The following is a 15,124-nucleotide window of genomic DNA, read 5'->3' on the forward strand; positions in this document are numbered from 1 at the left end:
TTTTCCATGAGAAAGGGTGGTGGTGGCCACTTAAGACAAATTGCGCGAGTTTCACAACAAAAGAGGAACCGCCACAGAAGCAGGAAAATAGGCGAGAAAACTGGTTGCAAAACGAAAGGGAACATAAACAAATTTACACTCTCTCATTTCCCGCTATTCAAAAGTTCATATACAATAGGCAATAAGTATTACGCGGAAAATCTTCAAGGCAAAAAAAAGAAAGGGTTTCCACCATATTTTTTTTGAAAACTTTGAGGATAACATTTTTTGTGCTCTCTTGAGCTTAAGTATTTTACGCCGATTTCTGGTCGTGATTCTTTCCGAGTCAGAATCAGAGCCCCAGCCTCAATCAAAACTCTCTGGCATAGACATAAGTTGGTTGCGTCAAGGATATTTTCTTTTGAATATTATGCTTAATTTTTCGCAGCTTCAAAAGTTTTTGAGAGCAAACTTTTGCAGGCGTTTTGAGTAATTAGGCAATTATATAATCGTTGCGCCACATCAAGTATACGCCATGTGTGGCTGTGCGTTCGCGGACTATAAATATTTCCAATTTCCTAGCAAGCTGAGCTCTAGCCTGGTTTCCACAACCAAGGATAATACGACTTTATGGCCAAGGCAAACTCAGCGCTGCAATAATCCACGCATTGCGCCCGTAACATTTTACACTGCGATTTAAATAAATATTTAATTATTTACATTAGGAAGTTTCTTGGGGATTCGATCATCATGGGTATTGGGTTAAGATTAATCTACATAACGAATATTGTATAAGTGAATATTGTACAATAAATCATTGATAAATAAATATCATATCTCGCAGCATTTTTCTGTGTGTAGGCTCCACCATGTGTGTGGGCGTGGCAAATGGCTGTCATGTGGTTTTATTAGAAATTGTTATCGCAGCGCCTGTTGCAGCTTTGGCTCTTCCTGCTGCGGCTCCGCCACTGCACTCACTGCATCGAACCAGGGCGCTTAAGTTTTGATTTTTATCTGGCTGGGTTGCGCGGCTCCAGCCACCAACACCGAACGCCAGCTGAAAGGCCCAGCTTATTGTCCCATTTGCTATTTGCCCTCGACGGGTGCGACGGAGGCGGCTTTGGCCACAAGTGCTTTGTTATCTGCGGAATTAAAAAACGTCGCCATATTGGCTGTCGGGCGGGGCTTCGGCTGCTCCCGCTACTTTGAGTGCACTTTTAGTGCCATAAATCAGAAATCGTTCCTGCGGCTGCTGCAAGTTGTGCGGTATTGAATACCCACGAGTTGGGTTCGCTTTTATTATTGCAATGTAAATACAAATTTATATTGGCGTCGTAAAGGTAAGGTAAGGCCACGCAAAGGGAATCCTTAGGCGCAGCTCCTTAAGTGCACATATTTACGGCATTCGGAAAGCCCACGCAGACATGGGCAAATCCCCAGCGGAAGCAATCGCATTTCCAATGTCAATATTTGTATTTGCTTTCTATGCGAATGCCAATCGTGGCTGTTATTGTTGCTGCTGTGCCTGCTCTCCTTTTATGATTTTGAATTTTATGTTTGGCATTACGAGAGCGACAAAGTCGGATGATGAAGATAAGATAGGAGTGGAGAAAGGGTGAAAGTACAGTGGTTCACTGCTTCCTAAAACAGGTAATAAGCCATTAAGAAAGACACGCAAAGTTCGTTCTCAATTTGTTGTTTGATACGGCGAATAAGTAATAAATACATGTTAACTCACACAATTAATGGACCTTGAAACTTTGGTGTTTCCTCATAATTTTCTCAATGTTTTTCCCACTGTTACGCTCTTTGTACCATATTACACCTCCCCGTTTTATTGTTGGCTACTCTTTAATGATAAGGACGCATGACCTCTAAGTCTTTATCTTCAAGATTAGATTTTCTGGCTTCCTAAACGGGATAAGGACTCTTTGGGTTAAATAGTCCAATCATCATAGTCCAATGGCTATAACCGCAAAGGATCTGCAGACAAATCCAGCCTGGCCAGACATGAAAAGCGCATTAACTATTCGACGCGCCATAAAAATTATGATACTTTGGCCTACTTTTCAGACGGCCTCTTCCATATGTTAACAGAGGAATATGCGCACGTAAGTCGAGTAAAGATTTTATGCCAACCCAGAACACCTTAGATGGGTAATAAAGAGAATTCTAAAGACGCCGCCAAAACCAAATCATAAACCAGAATAATAATTACCCCAGGCTTTGACAGGAAGAGCCCAGTCTACAGGACGGCGACAGGAGAAGGACGATGGGAAGGAGGGGGAAATTTATTGATGTGTGTGAGCGCCTAGGACTCTCCGCACACTCGAAGCCCCGAAGCTCGTGTTGAGCCTTGGAGGCCATAAAAAGTTCACATAATAATGTCAAATGAGTTACAACAAAAGCCAGCAAGGGGTTGCAAAAGGCGGTTTTCTGGGAGGAGGGGAGGCGTTTGCCCCGCACCCTTTCGCCTGATGACTGTATTAGGGATGGCCTCCGCGCCAGTCCTTGCGGTCGTTTGCAGTTTTTATTACAAATTTATAGGCTCATATGCAAATAAATCGCAGCAAGGACTTCTTCTTGTCTCAAGGTGTTGGCGCCCACCCCAAAACAGCAAACTTTCTCTCCCCGGCAGTCTGGAGTTTCGCTTTCAATTGAAAAGTTTTTGCAAATTTCATAATGCTTATTTGGTCAGTCGGACGGGACGGACACACAGTCAGACAGACAATGTGTTTGTTCTGGCCCAACACTTTTGCTTGCCGAAAGTTTTGCGTCCCCTTCCCTTCGCCGTTGTTTGTGTTTCAGTCTCAGTCGGTGTGCTTGTCTTTCCAGTTTTTGGTCAACAAGTTTCCTTCGCTCTTTCGGCGAGCACACCTGCAGACAAGGACAACAAAGGATCTGGCAGGAGTCCTGGCAACAGTGCCGACGACATTTAAGCTCATCTAATGCATGTGTCCGTTTGTGTTTGTTGTGTCCACATGCGACAGCATCGAAGGAGGAAGGACGAAGGACGAAGAAAGAGGGACATCTCCGGGCGCTCCTTTTCGGTCTGCCATGATTCAGCAGGGCAGCAATCTTTCAGCACACGGCGTGAAAATCGCGAAAATAAATATTGAACTGTAAAGCCAAAGTCAACAGGAAAACGTTGCCAACGATGTGTGTGTCGTCGTCGGTCGTTGGTCGTCGCTACCTCGGGGGGCTGTTAAGGGTTAAAGCCGCTTTCCTCCGGCGCACCTGTGCCCGGTAAGTCCTGCTTTGACTATGCTTTGACTCCCCCGCCGGTGATAAAAGTGTCCCGCAGTAATTGGCTTGTTTGCAATAGGGCTTTCAAGTTTCCATCGACCATTGACAAATTTTTAGAAAAGTGCCACTAATAATTATTGCAGTGCACGGAGCACAATTTTCAAATCGAATATATTTAAATTTCATTTCCGAGAATGAAAAAAATATACTTTGCATGGATACTAATGATTCAATTTTATTACCCCAATTGTATATGTTCATTCGATTCTTGACCAATTCAAGTTAAAGCCACTTAAAAACATTCTATTGGAATGCGCTTTGATTTTTCATGCGAAATGTTTCGTCTTGAAATTTTAACGAGTCACCTGGGAATTGAATCATTTCGTGTCATTTCTTTTCCTGTTACCCACAGAAGCCATTGTGTCCTTGTTGTCCTTTGTGTGCAACTATAATAAATAATGCTCACCCACACCCCGGCAAAATAGTAAGTAAAACGCACGCTTGACAAGAACAAGAACATGGAATCACAGAAGAACAACGGGGCAGCGATGAGCTCAAGACGCCGTGGGGCAGCACGAATAAGAGGACAAGTAGCTGCCCGGCTGTTTGAGAAAGCGGTGGGGCGTTTCGCAACGCCTTAATTGAAATTAATGTGTATCCTTTTTCGATTGTCACACACATGACCCTCTTATAATATAAAGCTACACCTAAAAAATGTAGTAGAAATGTAGACTTTCAGCTTACAATCTAAAATTATTTATAGGGATTTAACGTTCTCTTGAGAAAGCATGGATTAATGAAATCAATGCTAGATAAAATATGAGTTGATTTAATCAAAATTCTATTTCAAATATTAAAAATAAAATATTCAAAAACTAAGAACAACATTCACTCAATTTTCCTACTGATTTTCCAAGTGCATCTTCTACTTGTACCCCCTAAGGCAAATAGTTTTTTTTTGTCTTGCCCTTACTCCCACCCAAATTGACTTATGGCACAAGCAACAAGCTGCTTGTTAACTGGCTATCCCCATTTCGTAATACCCACTCCTTTTCTTTTCAGTTGCGTGCCCGAATAGTTTGGACACGCACAAAAGCGGGCTACGCAAAATAATATTTTTCGTTTAACGGTTGTTTTGTGGCCTGAGGCCGTAAACGGGGGAATAATTAGCCTTTGTTGAAGCGCCGGGTCTAATGGGCCGACGCAATTTTGATTTTAAAAGATTGCCATGCGTGCATGTCTAATGTGCCATGCTCCTTAAGATCCAGAAAATGGCCCGCACTTCCACGCTACTCCTGTGTGTTTTCGCAATCGCACTAAATAACTATAATTTTTAACGCTTGCCAAGGAACCAAAAAAAAAAAACGAGCAACTGAGCCAAGAATCAAACCATCAACAAAGGACAACAAAAGACGATGTCCTTGGTGGATTAAGTGTATCCAGTGATGGAAAAGTATAAGGGTATATAGGGTAAATATAAGCTTTAACAATCCAGACAATTTACCAGAGAGTAACTCCCATTTAAGTTCAAATTGTTTACTCGATAGTAACGAAACACATTTTTTTGATCACGGTTTTTTTTTAATTAATTGTTGCACACAGTTGGTAAACTTATAAGAGTTTCATTATAATGAAGTTATTTATTTAACTTTTAAAAAATAATGTATTTTATAATTTAATATATCTGCTGTTACATATCTCACAGCTTAATCCAACATTTTCATTGTATCTTTTAAACAGCAGGGTGTTTCAGCGTTGGACTGCTCTTAACTTTTTGTATGCGGTTCATGTGCTCCGCTGATACTCGGTCATGGATTCGAGATTTTCCCCTGCCAAAAGCCCCGTAATTCCACCTCCCTTCTTTGCCGAGTTTTCCTTTTAATTTCTCGAAAAGGTTTCTTACCTTTTGTTGTTCTTGCTTATTACGCATCGCACAAAAGCAAATATCGAGTGGAACGAGGAGTCGAGGGCGAGGAACTACTGGCTGCTCTTAGCTCTCCCTCGCCTTTTCTGTTTTATATGAATTACAATAATAAAGAAAAGGAAAATGCGAGGAAAACGCATATCAAAAGTTGAGGCAAGGCAGCCGAATAAAATCATAAAAATTACAAAAGGTATGCAGGAAAAATGAGAAGGAGCAGCAGCGGGCAGACAGCTCACGAATGCGTCCAAGAAAAATCACCGTAATAAAGCCAAGCGTCTGGGGTCTTCCCAGTGTTTCGCTGTGTATGTTGCAAATAAAACAATTTGAGTGGAAATAAAAAATAAAACAACCTGTGCCAGCTGATGGGTTAAGGTGGGTTGCGGGTTGTGGGTGGTGGGAAGCGGGAACTTAACACAACGCCCCAAAATGTAAGTGAGGTGCAATCCTTTGTAAGGAATCGTGGGGCAGCTGGATTCTCAGACAGACAAACATTACGGGGCAAACAATGCGTTGTCCTCGTCGAGGAGTAAAACACAGCTTAAATTATTAATAAGAAGCATAAGAAAAACAAATGCGAGTGTATGCCGGCAGGAGAAGATGAAGCAAGGAAGATAAAGGCGCTCAAAGGAGAAGAAACAGTAAGGACACTTGGAAAAAAGAAAATTAACCGGAAAATTACCACAATAATGTTAAAACGCTTTTGTGGAGCTCAAAAAAAATATTATTATTAACGAAAAAGCGAAACTGCGATTATCGTACTTTTTAAAAGTATTTGATCCGCTAATTTGGTCTACAGAACCGTAACAAAACTTTTTCCAGTGTAGACCACGAAAGCCAGAGCAACAGTAGCAGCGGAAGCATTTCCTTGCTCGGTCACCGGTTTCGGTCCTGTCTTGTCCCTTAAGTTCACGGTGCAATGGACGGGATAGTAAGGTCAGCGGGTAGTAGAGGGTGCTGGCCTCATCATCACCCTTCCAGCTGGCAAAGGGAATAGCTGAGCACACCTGAGTGGCTGCTGGACGAGCGAATGGCGGAAGTCCTGAAGCTTGAAGGCCTTTGAACCAAGTCACGTCGCCCAAGATGGTTTATGTGTTCTAATCCGAAACTAAATCAGTTGTGAAAAACAGATCAGAGATAAATAAATTCTTCATTTCAAGAGGGTCAAATGTAAAAACCCAGTTTTTTCCTATAGGTAAAAAAGTTTATGTATTCTGCCAAGATTGAATGAATCTTCTTTATTTTCGCGAAAAATAATGCAGGTATTCAAATACTAGTGGCCATGTAAATAAAAGGACCAACCTGCATTTATTACCAATTGAAGCATTATAAACTAAATTAAATTCTGAAAAAAGCGTCAGCTGCAGAAATAACACACCACCCCTCCTGTTCTACCCCATAAAAAGCAGACTTTTTCATTGTCTTCTGTATTTCTTTGTTATTAAATATTATTTTTCCAGCCTCACCTTTACACGGTATTTTTTAAACGCCCTTTTTATGACCAATGAAGATGCCCCCGGCCAGCCTAACCCACCCAACCAAGCCAGCCAACCAGCCCCTTCCGACCCACCGCCCCGCGTGATTTATGCCGCGCGGTCAAGTGTAAGTTCCACCGCTGGCACCTCGGGGCAGGAAATTGGGTTTAACAGCAGCAGTCAGCGGGACCTGGCAGCTCGTTTAATTCCAGCCGATTTTTTCCACCGGCCGCCGTTTTATTAAATATTTCTCCCCGCAACGGTTTTGTTGCCTTTTTATGAACTGGTTATCATTGGACTACTTTGCGTGTTGCGATTTGCCTTAATTAGTCGCGTCGGCAGATCAGGATATTAACCGCACTGAGCCGGGTTGGTTCGGGTTCAGCTCATAATTGTAAAAGCCTGTCAGCGGTTAAGCTGCAGTGGCATTTCTCTTTTTTTCGTGTTTTCTGTTTTCATAAATCGCGATTTATTGGCTGCTCGTTAACCTTTGAGCTGATGCCGATGGATAATTAAGGAATGCAAATAAAGGGACACTCTGTGATTGTTTTTTAATTGCCGTGCAGTCGGGTATTCGGAAATAATTAAAGTGCACGGCGTGGGTAAATGAGGTCCGATTTTCATATAGTGTTACATACTTTTCAGCATACTCGGCTCAATTATTTGGGAATTTCCGTTTGTTCACATGAATAAAATTATCGCTGAATTTGGCATGACAATTTTCATGCATTCCACAAGAAACCGCACACAGAAAATCCGCACAAAGTAAATGTATCTTTTGAAGTGACACAAACACTTTTGCTTATTTCTGGTTTGTGGGCAAAATCATTTAATTTTTCATTAAGATAAAATACCACGGGCTCTGGAAGGGAAAAGGCCACTGCAGGCGCTGTCATTTACGAAAAAGAGCAGCTGACAGAAGGGGATTGGAAAGGAAATTAAAAGCGCATTTATATTGGGGAGGCCTCCAAAAAAGGCTTTGGAGACTCTTTACCTACCCCGAATTGCAGCCGACTTGCGCACCCTCCGAGGGTTGCACCCCCGCTAACGAGCGTCCATTATGCAAACAATAAGCACAGTTTCCTCTTCAGATAACAAACCACAAACAAACGAACGTATAAAAATATCCCTCTTGTGGCGAGAAGAAATATTGCGCATACGCCACGCATCCTGCGAGTGGCTTTCATTCAAAAATAGATTTATGTGTGGCATTTAAGCGAGACAACAAACAAAAAAGTATATACAAAAAAAGAAACAGAAGGACAGGAAGGACACCCAAACAAAATCAAGAAAAATGTGCTCTGGCATTTATCAAACGTGACGCAATCCGTGGGAATGTTTGAAACTCTTTCCTCGCCCTTCCCACACCGCAAGCTGCTTGACACCATTATTCTTCGGCAGAAACAAACAATGTGCAGTGCATTTCGGTATCATTAAAATGTGATCACTTCGTATTAAAGCCGCAGTCAAATGAGGGCGGGAGGCGGTAGGGGGTTGGCTGGCCTGGCGCCATCTTGGGGCAACAACGATTTGATTTAGTGCCGCACATTATTTCACGTAAATATCTGTGCCGGGTCTATACGCTGAGTGTGTATATGTTTTGCAATAATGTCAACAATAGACCGGGCTCTTTGACATGTGTGCGTTCGTTGTGCCAAGTGTGTGTGTGTGCGCTCCAGTTCGTTGGCAACATTTACATTTAGCATTTTGCCCCACTTGTTGACTTTCTGCCATCGGGTTCCAGCAGATTTGCATGATTTTCGCATTTATGCGCTTAATTTACTATTTAATAATGGCAAGCAAACAAATGTTCAAGTCGAGAGACGAGAGACTGAGGATGAAAAAGGAAATGGAAGTGGAAGGGATATCGGGAAGTGCGGTCGAGAAAATGGCTGGGATGGATAATGTAATGTAATAATGAGAGATTGGATCAACTTACCTTGACTCCAATGTGAACCGGTGCAAATTCTGATTTGTGTATTGAAGGAATCGGTATCGGTAATTGCATGGGAAGGGGGCAGGACATCATGGTCGCTACCTGTGAATGCAAACAGAGAAAGAGACACACGTATGTTAGTCGGATATGGATTGGCAATTAACGGAAAGAAGTGTTTGGGTGAGGGTGGTTATTATTTTGGTATACTTAAGCTTTTAAATTATATGGCCAAGAAATCAATTTAAATTAAATGTATTTAATTGTTGGTGAAGTTGCTATTAAAAACCTCTACAGTTTTAAGATTTTAAAAAAGGTAAACGGTTTTCATTCATAAAAACTTAATGTTTACGTAAACGAAATAACTGGTCTGCTTTCACAATCCCAGTGTAAGCCTTGCCACGAGCTGAAAGCCCTCGTAAAAACATTGAGATTGGGCTCGCTGATAAGCGAATCAATGCAACAGCTGCTGCACTTTTCCCTCCGACACTTGGCCCACATAAACTTTGCGCTCTTTTCGCCATTTTCCTGTAGTTTCCAGTTCACCGTTGGCATTGCAATTTTTCGCCTTTTCAATTTCACGCGTTTTAATGGCAGCCAACACAGGAATCACCCCCAAACCCCCCGCACACTCTTGCCCCACTGTTCGCAGAGGCACACACACACACCAGCACATACAAATCCCGACCGCATTGCATTTCATTCGACAAAACGGACGAAGGACGTGGGCGGGGCGGGGCGTGACCATCGTTTCATTTGGCGCCCATCATCATTGTCATTTCCGCTTTTGCGTAACGATGTCAACGTTTTTGATGGCTTCATTTCGTTGCGCTGCATTTCGTTTTGGTTTTTCGTTTCAGGCGCCAAATAAATCATAGCCTGGCCTCCCGTTTTCCCCGCTTTTCTGACCCCTTTCTCTGCGCCGAACTCGCGCCTTTCTTTTCAACCAATAAAAAGTTTTCGACTTTGTCATAATACGAGCAGAAACGAGTATAAAAGGCTGCGGGAATAAAGAGCAGCGCCAACTACAACAAGTACAAAGTAAAATAAAATCACAGAAGCAAATATAGAGCGAATAGAATGAGAGATCCGTACACAAGAAATAACATCTTTAACTTAACTAAAAAACCAAATATTAGCTTTTAATACAACCTTTTTTTTTATAGAGAAGTTTTTAGCTCGAGGTCATGACGGCTTAGACTTCAAGTAGTCCAAAACGTCGGCATTATGAAAAAAAAAAACAACAAAAATAAAATCGAATACATATTGTAATATTTTAATATTTAAAGTTAGAGGACATTTCTTCGGCTTTGATTTAAATTTTCTGAAAAGATATGGTTAAGCCTAAGATTATTTTGCTCTTTCTCACAGTGCAGAGCAAAATGTTGAAAATTAAAATGGCATGACAAAGTGGCAAATGTTGTCAAAACTTTTGCAACGGAGAATCGGAATTGCAACATTAGTCGGCAAAAAAACGGACAGCGTGTTCTGGAAAAGGCGAGGAAGAGTGAACGTCATAAAAATGGTAGCACTCCGACAATATTTCAATTTCCGGCCTCGTTCCTCAGGCTTCTGCCTCGGGAGTCATTTCCATGCTTACAAATTCACGCCTCCCCAACTCTACAATTTGCTAAAACATTTGGGCAAAGAAATTTCCTATCGCATTACACTTGTCAGCAAACTGGCACCCTTTTGTAGCCGCAACTTGGGAGGTATTGCCAACTGACACGTGTTTCTTTTCCTGCCCAACAATCAATGACTTGTCAACGATCGATTACCAAGCCATCAACATAAATGCAGAGGCATCATAACAAAACTATTTATGTCCCACACTTTTCTCCATTCCACCTTTAGAGCCCCCTCTCTCCACGGCTTTTACTGTCTGTCAGCCGGCTGTCAGTTTGTTTACGCATTTCACACTAAATTGCTTTAAGTGCTACAAAAGTGTCATTTACATGGGCAGCTTGGCAAACTAATTAATAGAATTTCAGCATTACGTATTTGTTGTTCTGCAACTCGTTTTCCCCGACGGACCCGCCCATTGCCGCTACAGTTGTAGTCGTCATCATTATCAAAAGTAGTGCCAAAGTGCAGCGGAGCGTGGCTTGGCTTGCATTTTAATGACGACAACAAACGGAAATTGACGTTGCCTGACTGACTTTCCAACATTGTAGCCGGCTTTTTATGCTGACACGCGACACAGCAACGGGAATCGCCAGCGTCGACGAGGGGCGGATCGGCAGGCGGGAATTGCAGAATGCGAGAAACGGAGAACGGAGAATCGGGAATTCAGACTGGCAGATGGCGGGACACACTCGCAGATGAACTCATGGCCATGCCACATGTGGCAGCCACATGGACGCTAGCAAGTGCTCTCGCAACAAATGCCCAACTCCCGAACTTTCACACTAAAATTAAGATCGAAACTGGATCTAGCTATGAGTAATTCTTTGCAATAAAATGGGCTTTTATAGCTATATGCTCGAATTTGTTTTTATTGGTAGTATTAAAAATACTACATTTCTCTTAATCGCGCAAAAGAATAAACCTCTTTCTATTAAAAAATTATTATAAATAATACATTTCTCTTAATAAAATGAAACTCTTACTGCAAAAACATTCTCTTTTCTCAGTGCAAACGTTTCCTGAAAGGCCTTCCTTCCTTCATCACGACATTGATGCATGACTCCGCCTCGGTCTCGGTCCATGTCCTGATTCCTCTCGCTCCTGCCAAGCCCCCTCACTGTCCGCCACCCTCCTCCGCCCACTTTCACGACCGTTGGACCACCCACGCGTTAATTTGTCCAGTTTTGTGGTGGACATCCATGGCATTCGAGCAGGATAATAAATGTAATATGGCAGCAATGAGAGCGAAACGATGTAGCGGGACTGTTGCCTCCGATGCTGCATGCACAATTAGGCCCGAGGGGAGAGGGGGCTGCCCAGCCACCCACGAAAACAATGATTAATGAGCAGTTGCAGCAACAACAGCAACGGCAATCATACATCATTCGGTTAAGTTCAGTTGAGCGAAGTTGAAGGCCGAACGGCACAGGCACACAAACTCAGAGGCAGCAGCAATTGCAACGACACCAGCAACTCGCAACCTGTCACAATTGCAACCTGCAACAAGTTCATGGCATTTGTCGCCCGTCGTCGCCGTCGTCGAGTTTTCCACTTCACTGAGCATGCGCGACGCATCCACAGCTGCAGGCAACAACGGCACAGCAGAAGCAATAACTGCAACGGAACCCTCAGCAGCAACAGCTGTGCCAATCGTGCAGCAAATCAAGCGACCACTTTTGCACGGGTTATCCACTGCGAAAAAAATGCTATAATCTTACCAGTTGAGCAATGAGAAAATGAAATGAATACGAATTTTGAAAAAATCTATTACTATGAAATCTATAGAGGGACACCTTTATAAAATAGAGTTCGTTAATATGAACTGTAGGTTTTTAAAACGTTGTCGAAATTAAGAATTCAGTTCTAACTATATTTACTATTTTACAAGTGTAAGTTACTCTGTGAATAAATCGGGCGGAGACCGCTGCGCCCATGGCACTGATATCGCGTATTGCACAAACACAAAGGTGCCGGCTTAATGAACAGGTGGCTTGGCTTAGCCGCTGGCAGCTGACTCAGCTCCACTTGGCCCAGAGCATTGAACCTGCTCATGAGTACAATTACTTCCAATCAATTTGCATAATCATTGGAATCTCTTTAAAAGATAACAAAACACACAACAAACACGCTGTGGATCTTTTGTTCAAGTGATTAATTAACTAAGTAGTCTGCTGGGATGTTTAGTGCAATAAAAAAACATTATTATACCCGTTACTCGTAGAGTAAAAGGGTATACTAGATTCGTGCAAAAGTATGTAACAGCTAGAAGGAAGCGTTTCCGACCCCATAAAGTATATATATTCTTGATCAGGGTCACTAGCCGAGTCGATCTAGCCATGTCCGTCTGTCCGTCTGTCTGTCTGTCTGTCTGTCTGTCTGTCTGTCTGTCTGTCTGTCTGTCTGTCTGTCCGTCTGTATGAACGCTGAGATCTCAGAAACTACAAAAGCTAGAAGGTTGAGATTTCCCACACATATTCTTTGGCTTCCTACGCAGCGCAAGTTTATTTTAGCCGAGCGCCACGCCCCCTCTAACGCCCACAATCGCCCACTAACGATTTTAAAATGGGTCCTGCGCCCACATCTTTAAAGATTTCCGAGAAGTATAAATGCAATTTTGTTGTGTATATTTATACCTATCGAAATGTAGAAGACATTTTTCAAATCGGACCATTCATTAAAAAGTTATACGCAATCAAAAATTATATATCTATCTCCCTCGCACTCCCTTTAGCTGAGTGACGGGTATTAGATAGTCGGGACAACAACCCGACTATAGCGTTCTCTCTTGTTGTTATTTTACAATTGGAAGATCATAACAAGAAACTTTCTCAAAGATGAAAATTAAAAACAAATTTCCAAGTCTACAGCAACTAAATGAATTCTTCTGCTCATGCTCCCACGCTTTGCCCGCAATCAACAGATTGCCAGACAAATTTCGTATTTACTCTTATCAGGGCAAGGACTGCATCAATCAGCGAGGAGCCGGCCAAATCGCATTAAAAAGCTCAAATCGTTTAGATTTGTGACACTAAGCAGCAGCACCACCCACTTGGCCACAATCACAGCCACAGAACTGCCACAGTCGCAACCACTGCGGAAGCCTGGCAACAATAACGAAATCCAACCAAGAAATTGTGCAGATTTAGCATGACAAGTGAAAGTAAATAAAGTGAGCGGTTGCAGGGCGAGGCGAAGGAGGGAGGGCGGGGCGAAGGAGGGAGGGCAGCCTGTGGCAAAGAATGACGCACATATTTCACTCACAAAACTCGGTGTTGGCTTAATGCGCTAGGAAAACACGCCAAGAAGTTGCAGCCCACAACGGAACGAACTTGTTGCAACACACAGATCAGAAGAGTAATGGGCGAAGCAGGAGGAGAGGCAGGGAAATGGAATTGTAAGACTGCAAAATTGAAAAGCGAAATGCGGGCATTTGCATAAATTCAGTTCACAGCAAACGGGCGGCTATTGAACGGGAGGCGACGGTGATAATGATAAGACCGGCACTCAGGGGCAGAGGAGTGAAGCCGAGTTGCTCAACTGGCTATTTTAAGTCCAGAATGTTGGTTGTATGAAAAACCATCGTACTTTTAAGATGCAATTAAGTTTTTGACGAAAAAGAGGTATGTGTACATTCCACTAAAATAATATATTTAAAAAAATGTGTATTTTGCACGTCTTAGAAAAAAAATGTAAGCTTCTTCCTAAACAGACATTATCTATAAGAACATTTTGATTTTCGCCCTAATTTCTCATCGATTTATTTATGATATAAAGTATTTCGTCAGTCATGTTATTTCGTATTTACAATTTTTGAAGCGATTTTCTAACAATTGCTGCTTTTTTTGATAACAGATTGCTGGCAGCACTGACAGCGAGAAGCTCTGGCCAGGAAAGGTGCGAAATAATAGCCCGCTTTTGTGAGCCATGCATTTTTGATCTGGCGCCCAGGAAAATCGGAGTTCCGTGCGCCAATTGGTGTGGGCGTGTCTGAGGATTTAACGGACTCGGCGCTACGCCTAAAACTATGCAACGCACAAGCAAATGTGTTGAAAATCCTTTTCTGTTAAGGATTTGTTGTTAGTGTTGACGCCTTCGCAGCGGCTTTTGCTGGCTCACACATATGGGCGTGTGTGCTCTTCTGGAAGTGCATGTGTGCGGTTTTGTGCCGCTTCAAATTGCATTAGTGTTGAAAGCAGCAACAAACACAAAAAAGCCTCAGCTCAGTGCGGAGAAAATCCAGTCCTAGTCTGTCCCTCTACGCCCTTCTCAGCTCGCAGCCATTCCGCCTCTCATCGTCCTTTGTTTGCTTTACATCAGGACATCGTCAACGAATTTCGCCTTTTTGCATTCTGATCTGATCTACCACTCGCACCCTAAACCGCTGCGCAGCCTTTATTTGGCTGAGGGGAGCGAGAGGGGCAAGGGACAAAGGACAAGGGCGGTAGACAGTGTGTGAAATGGCTGTAACGCTGCTACTTTCGTCTGGCTTAGGGTAAGCCTCCTCTGGCTGGCAAGGCGACTCAGATGAAGGCTGCAAGTTGCAAGTTGCTGCACTAGGCGAAAAGGCTAACAAATTCTATTGATTTCAGAAAAGTTCCACTGACGCTGATTATTAGTTATCTATTTTTTTTTAATAGATATACTGTTCAACTTTAAGTAACAACTCTTTAAAGTACAAGTGATGTCAAAGGACAAATTTAAGTAATCCTTATTATTAATTTTTTAAACAAATGACAAAAAAGGTTGCCTAACAAAATCATCATATAAGGGCAGTACATTAATCAATCCAAAATTGAAATTGAAATGTAATTTTGCAACGTTTAATTTTTTAAAAGAAATACTTTTTCTCAGTGCCTTGGCTCTCTACAAGTTGCATTCCGTATGCTGCATGCGAAATTCAAGCCGAGTCCCCAAAGTTGGCCAGCAGCATCATCCATCATTTAG

General features: G+C 42.5%; 1 protein-coding gene across 11 annotated transcripts in view; it reads right to left on the reverse strand.

Annotated features, from left to right (window-relative positions):
• heph (polypyrimidine tract-binding protein 1 heph) overlaps positions 1 to 15,124 on the reverse strand; it is a 149,455-nt gene that overhangs the window by 103,623 nt on the left and 30,708 nt on the right. For all 11 annotated transcript variants that reach the window (XM_070216664.1, XM_070216666.1, XM_070216665.1 and 8 more), the window contains one exon: positions 8,561 to 8,659. In XM_070216664.1, coding sequence (XP_070072765.1) covers positions 8,561 to 8,650 — 90 coding nt within the window. In that variant the 5' untranslated portion in view covers positions 8,651 to 8,659. The remainder of the gene's footprint in view (positions 1 to 8,560; positions 8,660 to 15,124) is intronic.

This window comes from Drosophila takahashii, chromosome 3R (assembly GCF_030179915.1).
Source record: "Drosophila takahashii strain IR98-3 E-12201 chromosome 3R, DtakHiC1v2, whole genome shotgun sequence".
In the NCBI taxonomy this organism is placed as follows: domain Eukaryota; kingdom Metazoa; phylum Arthropoda; class Insecta; order Diptera; family Drosophilidae; genus Drosophila; species Drosophila takahashii.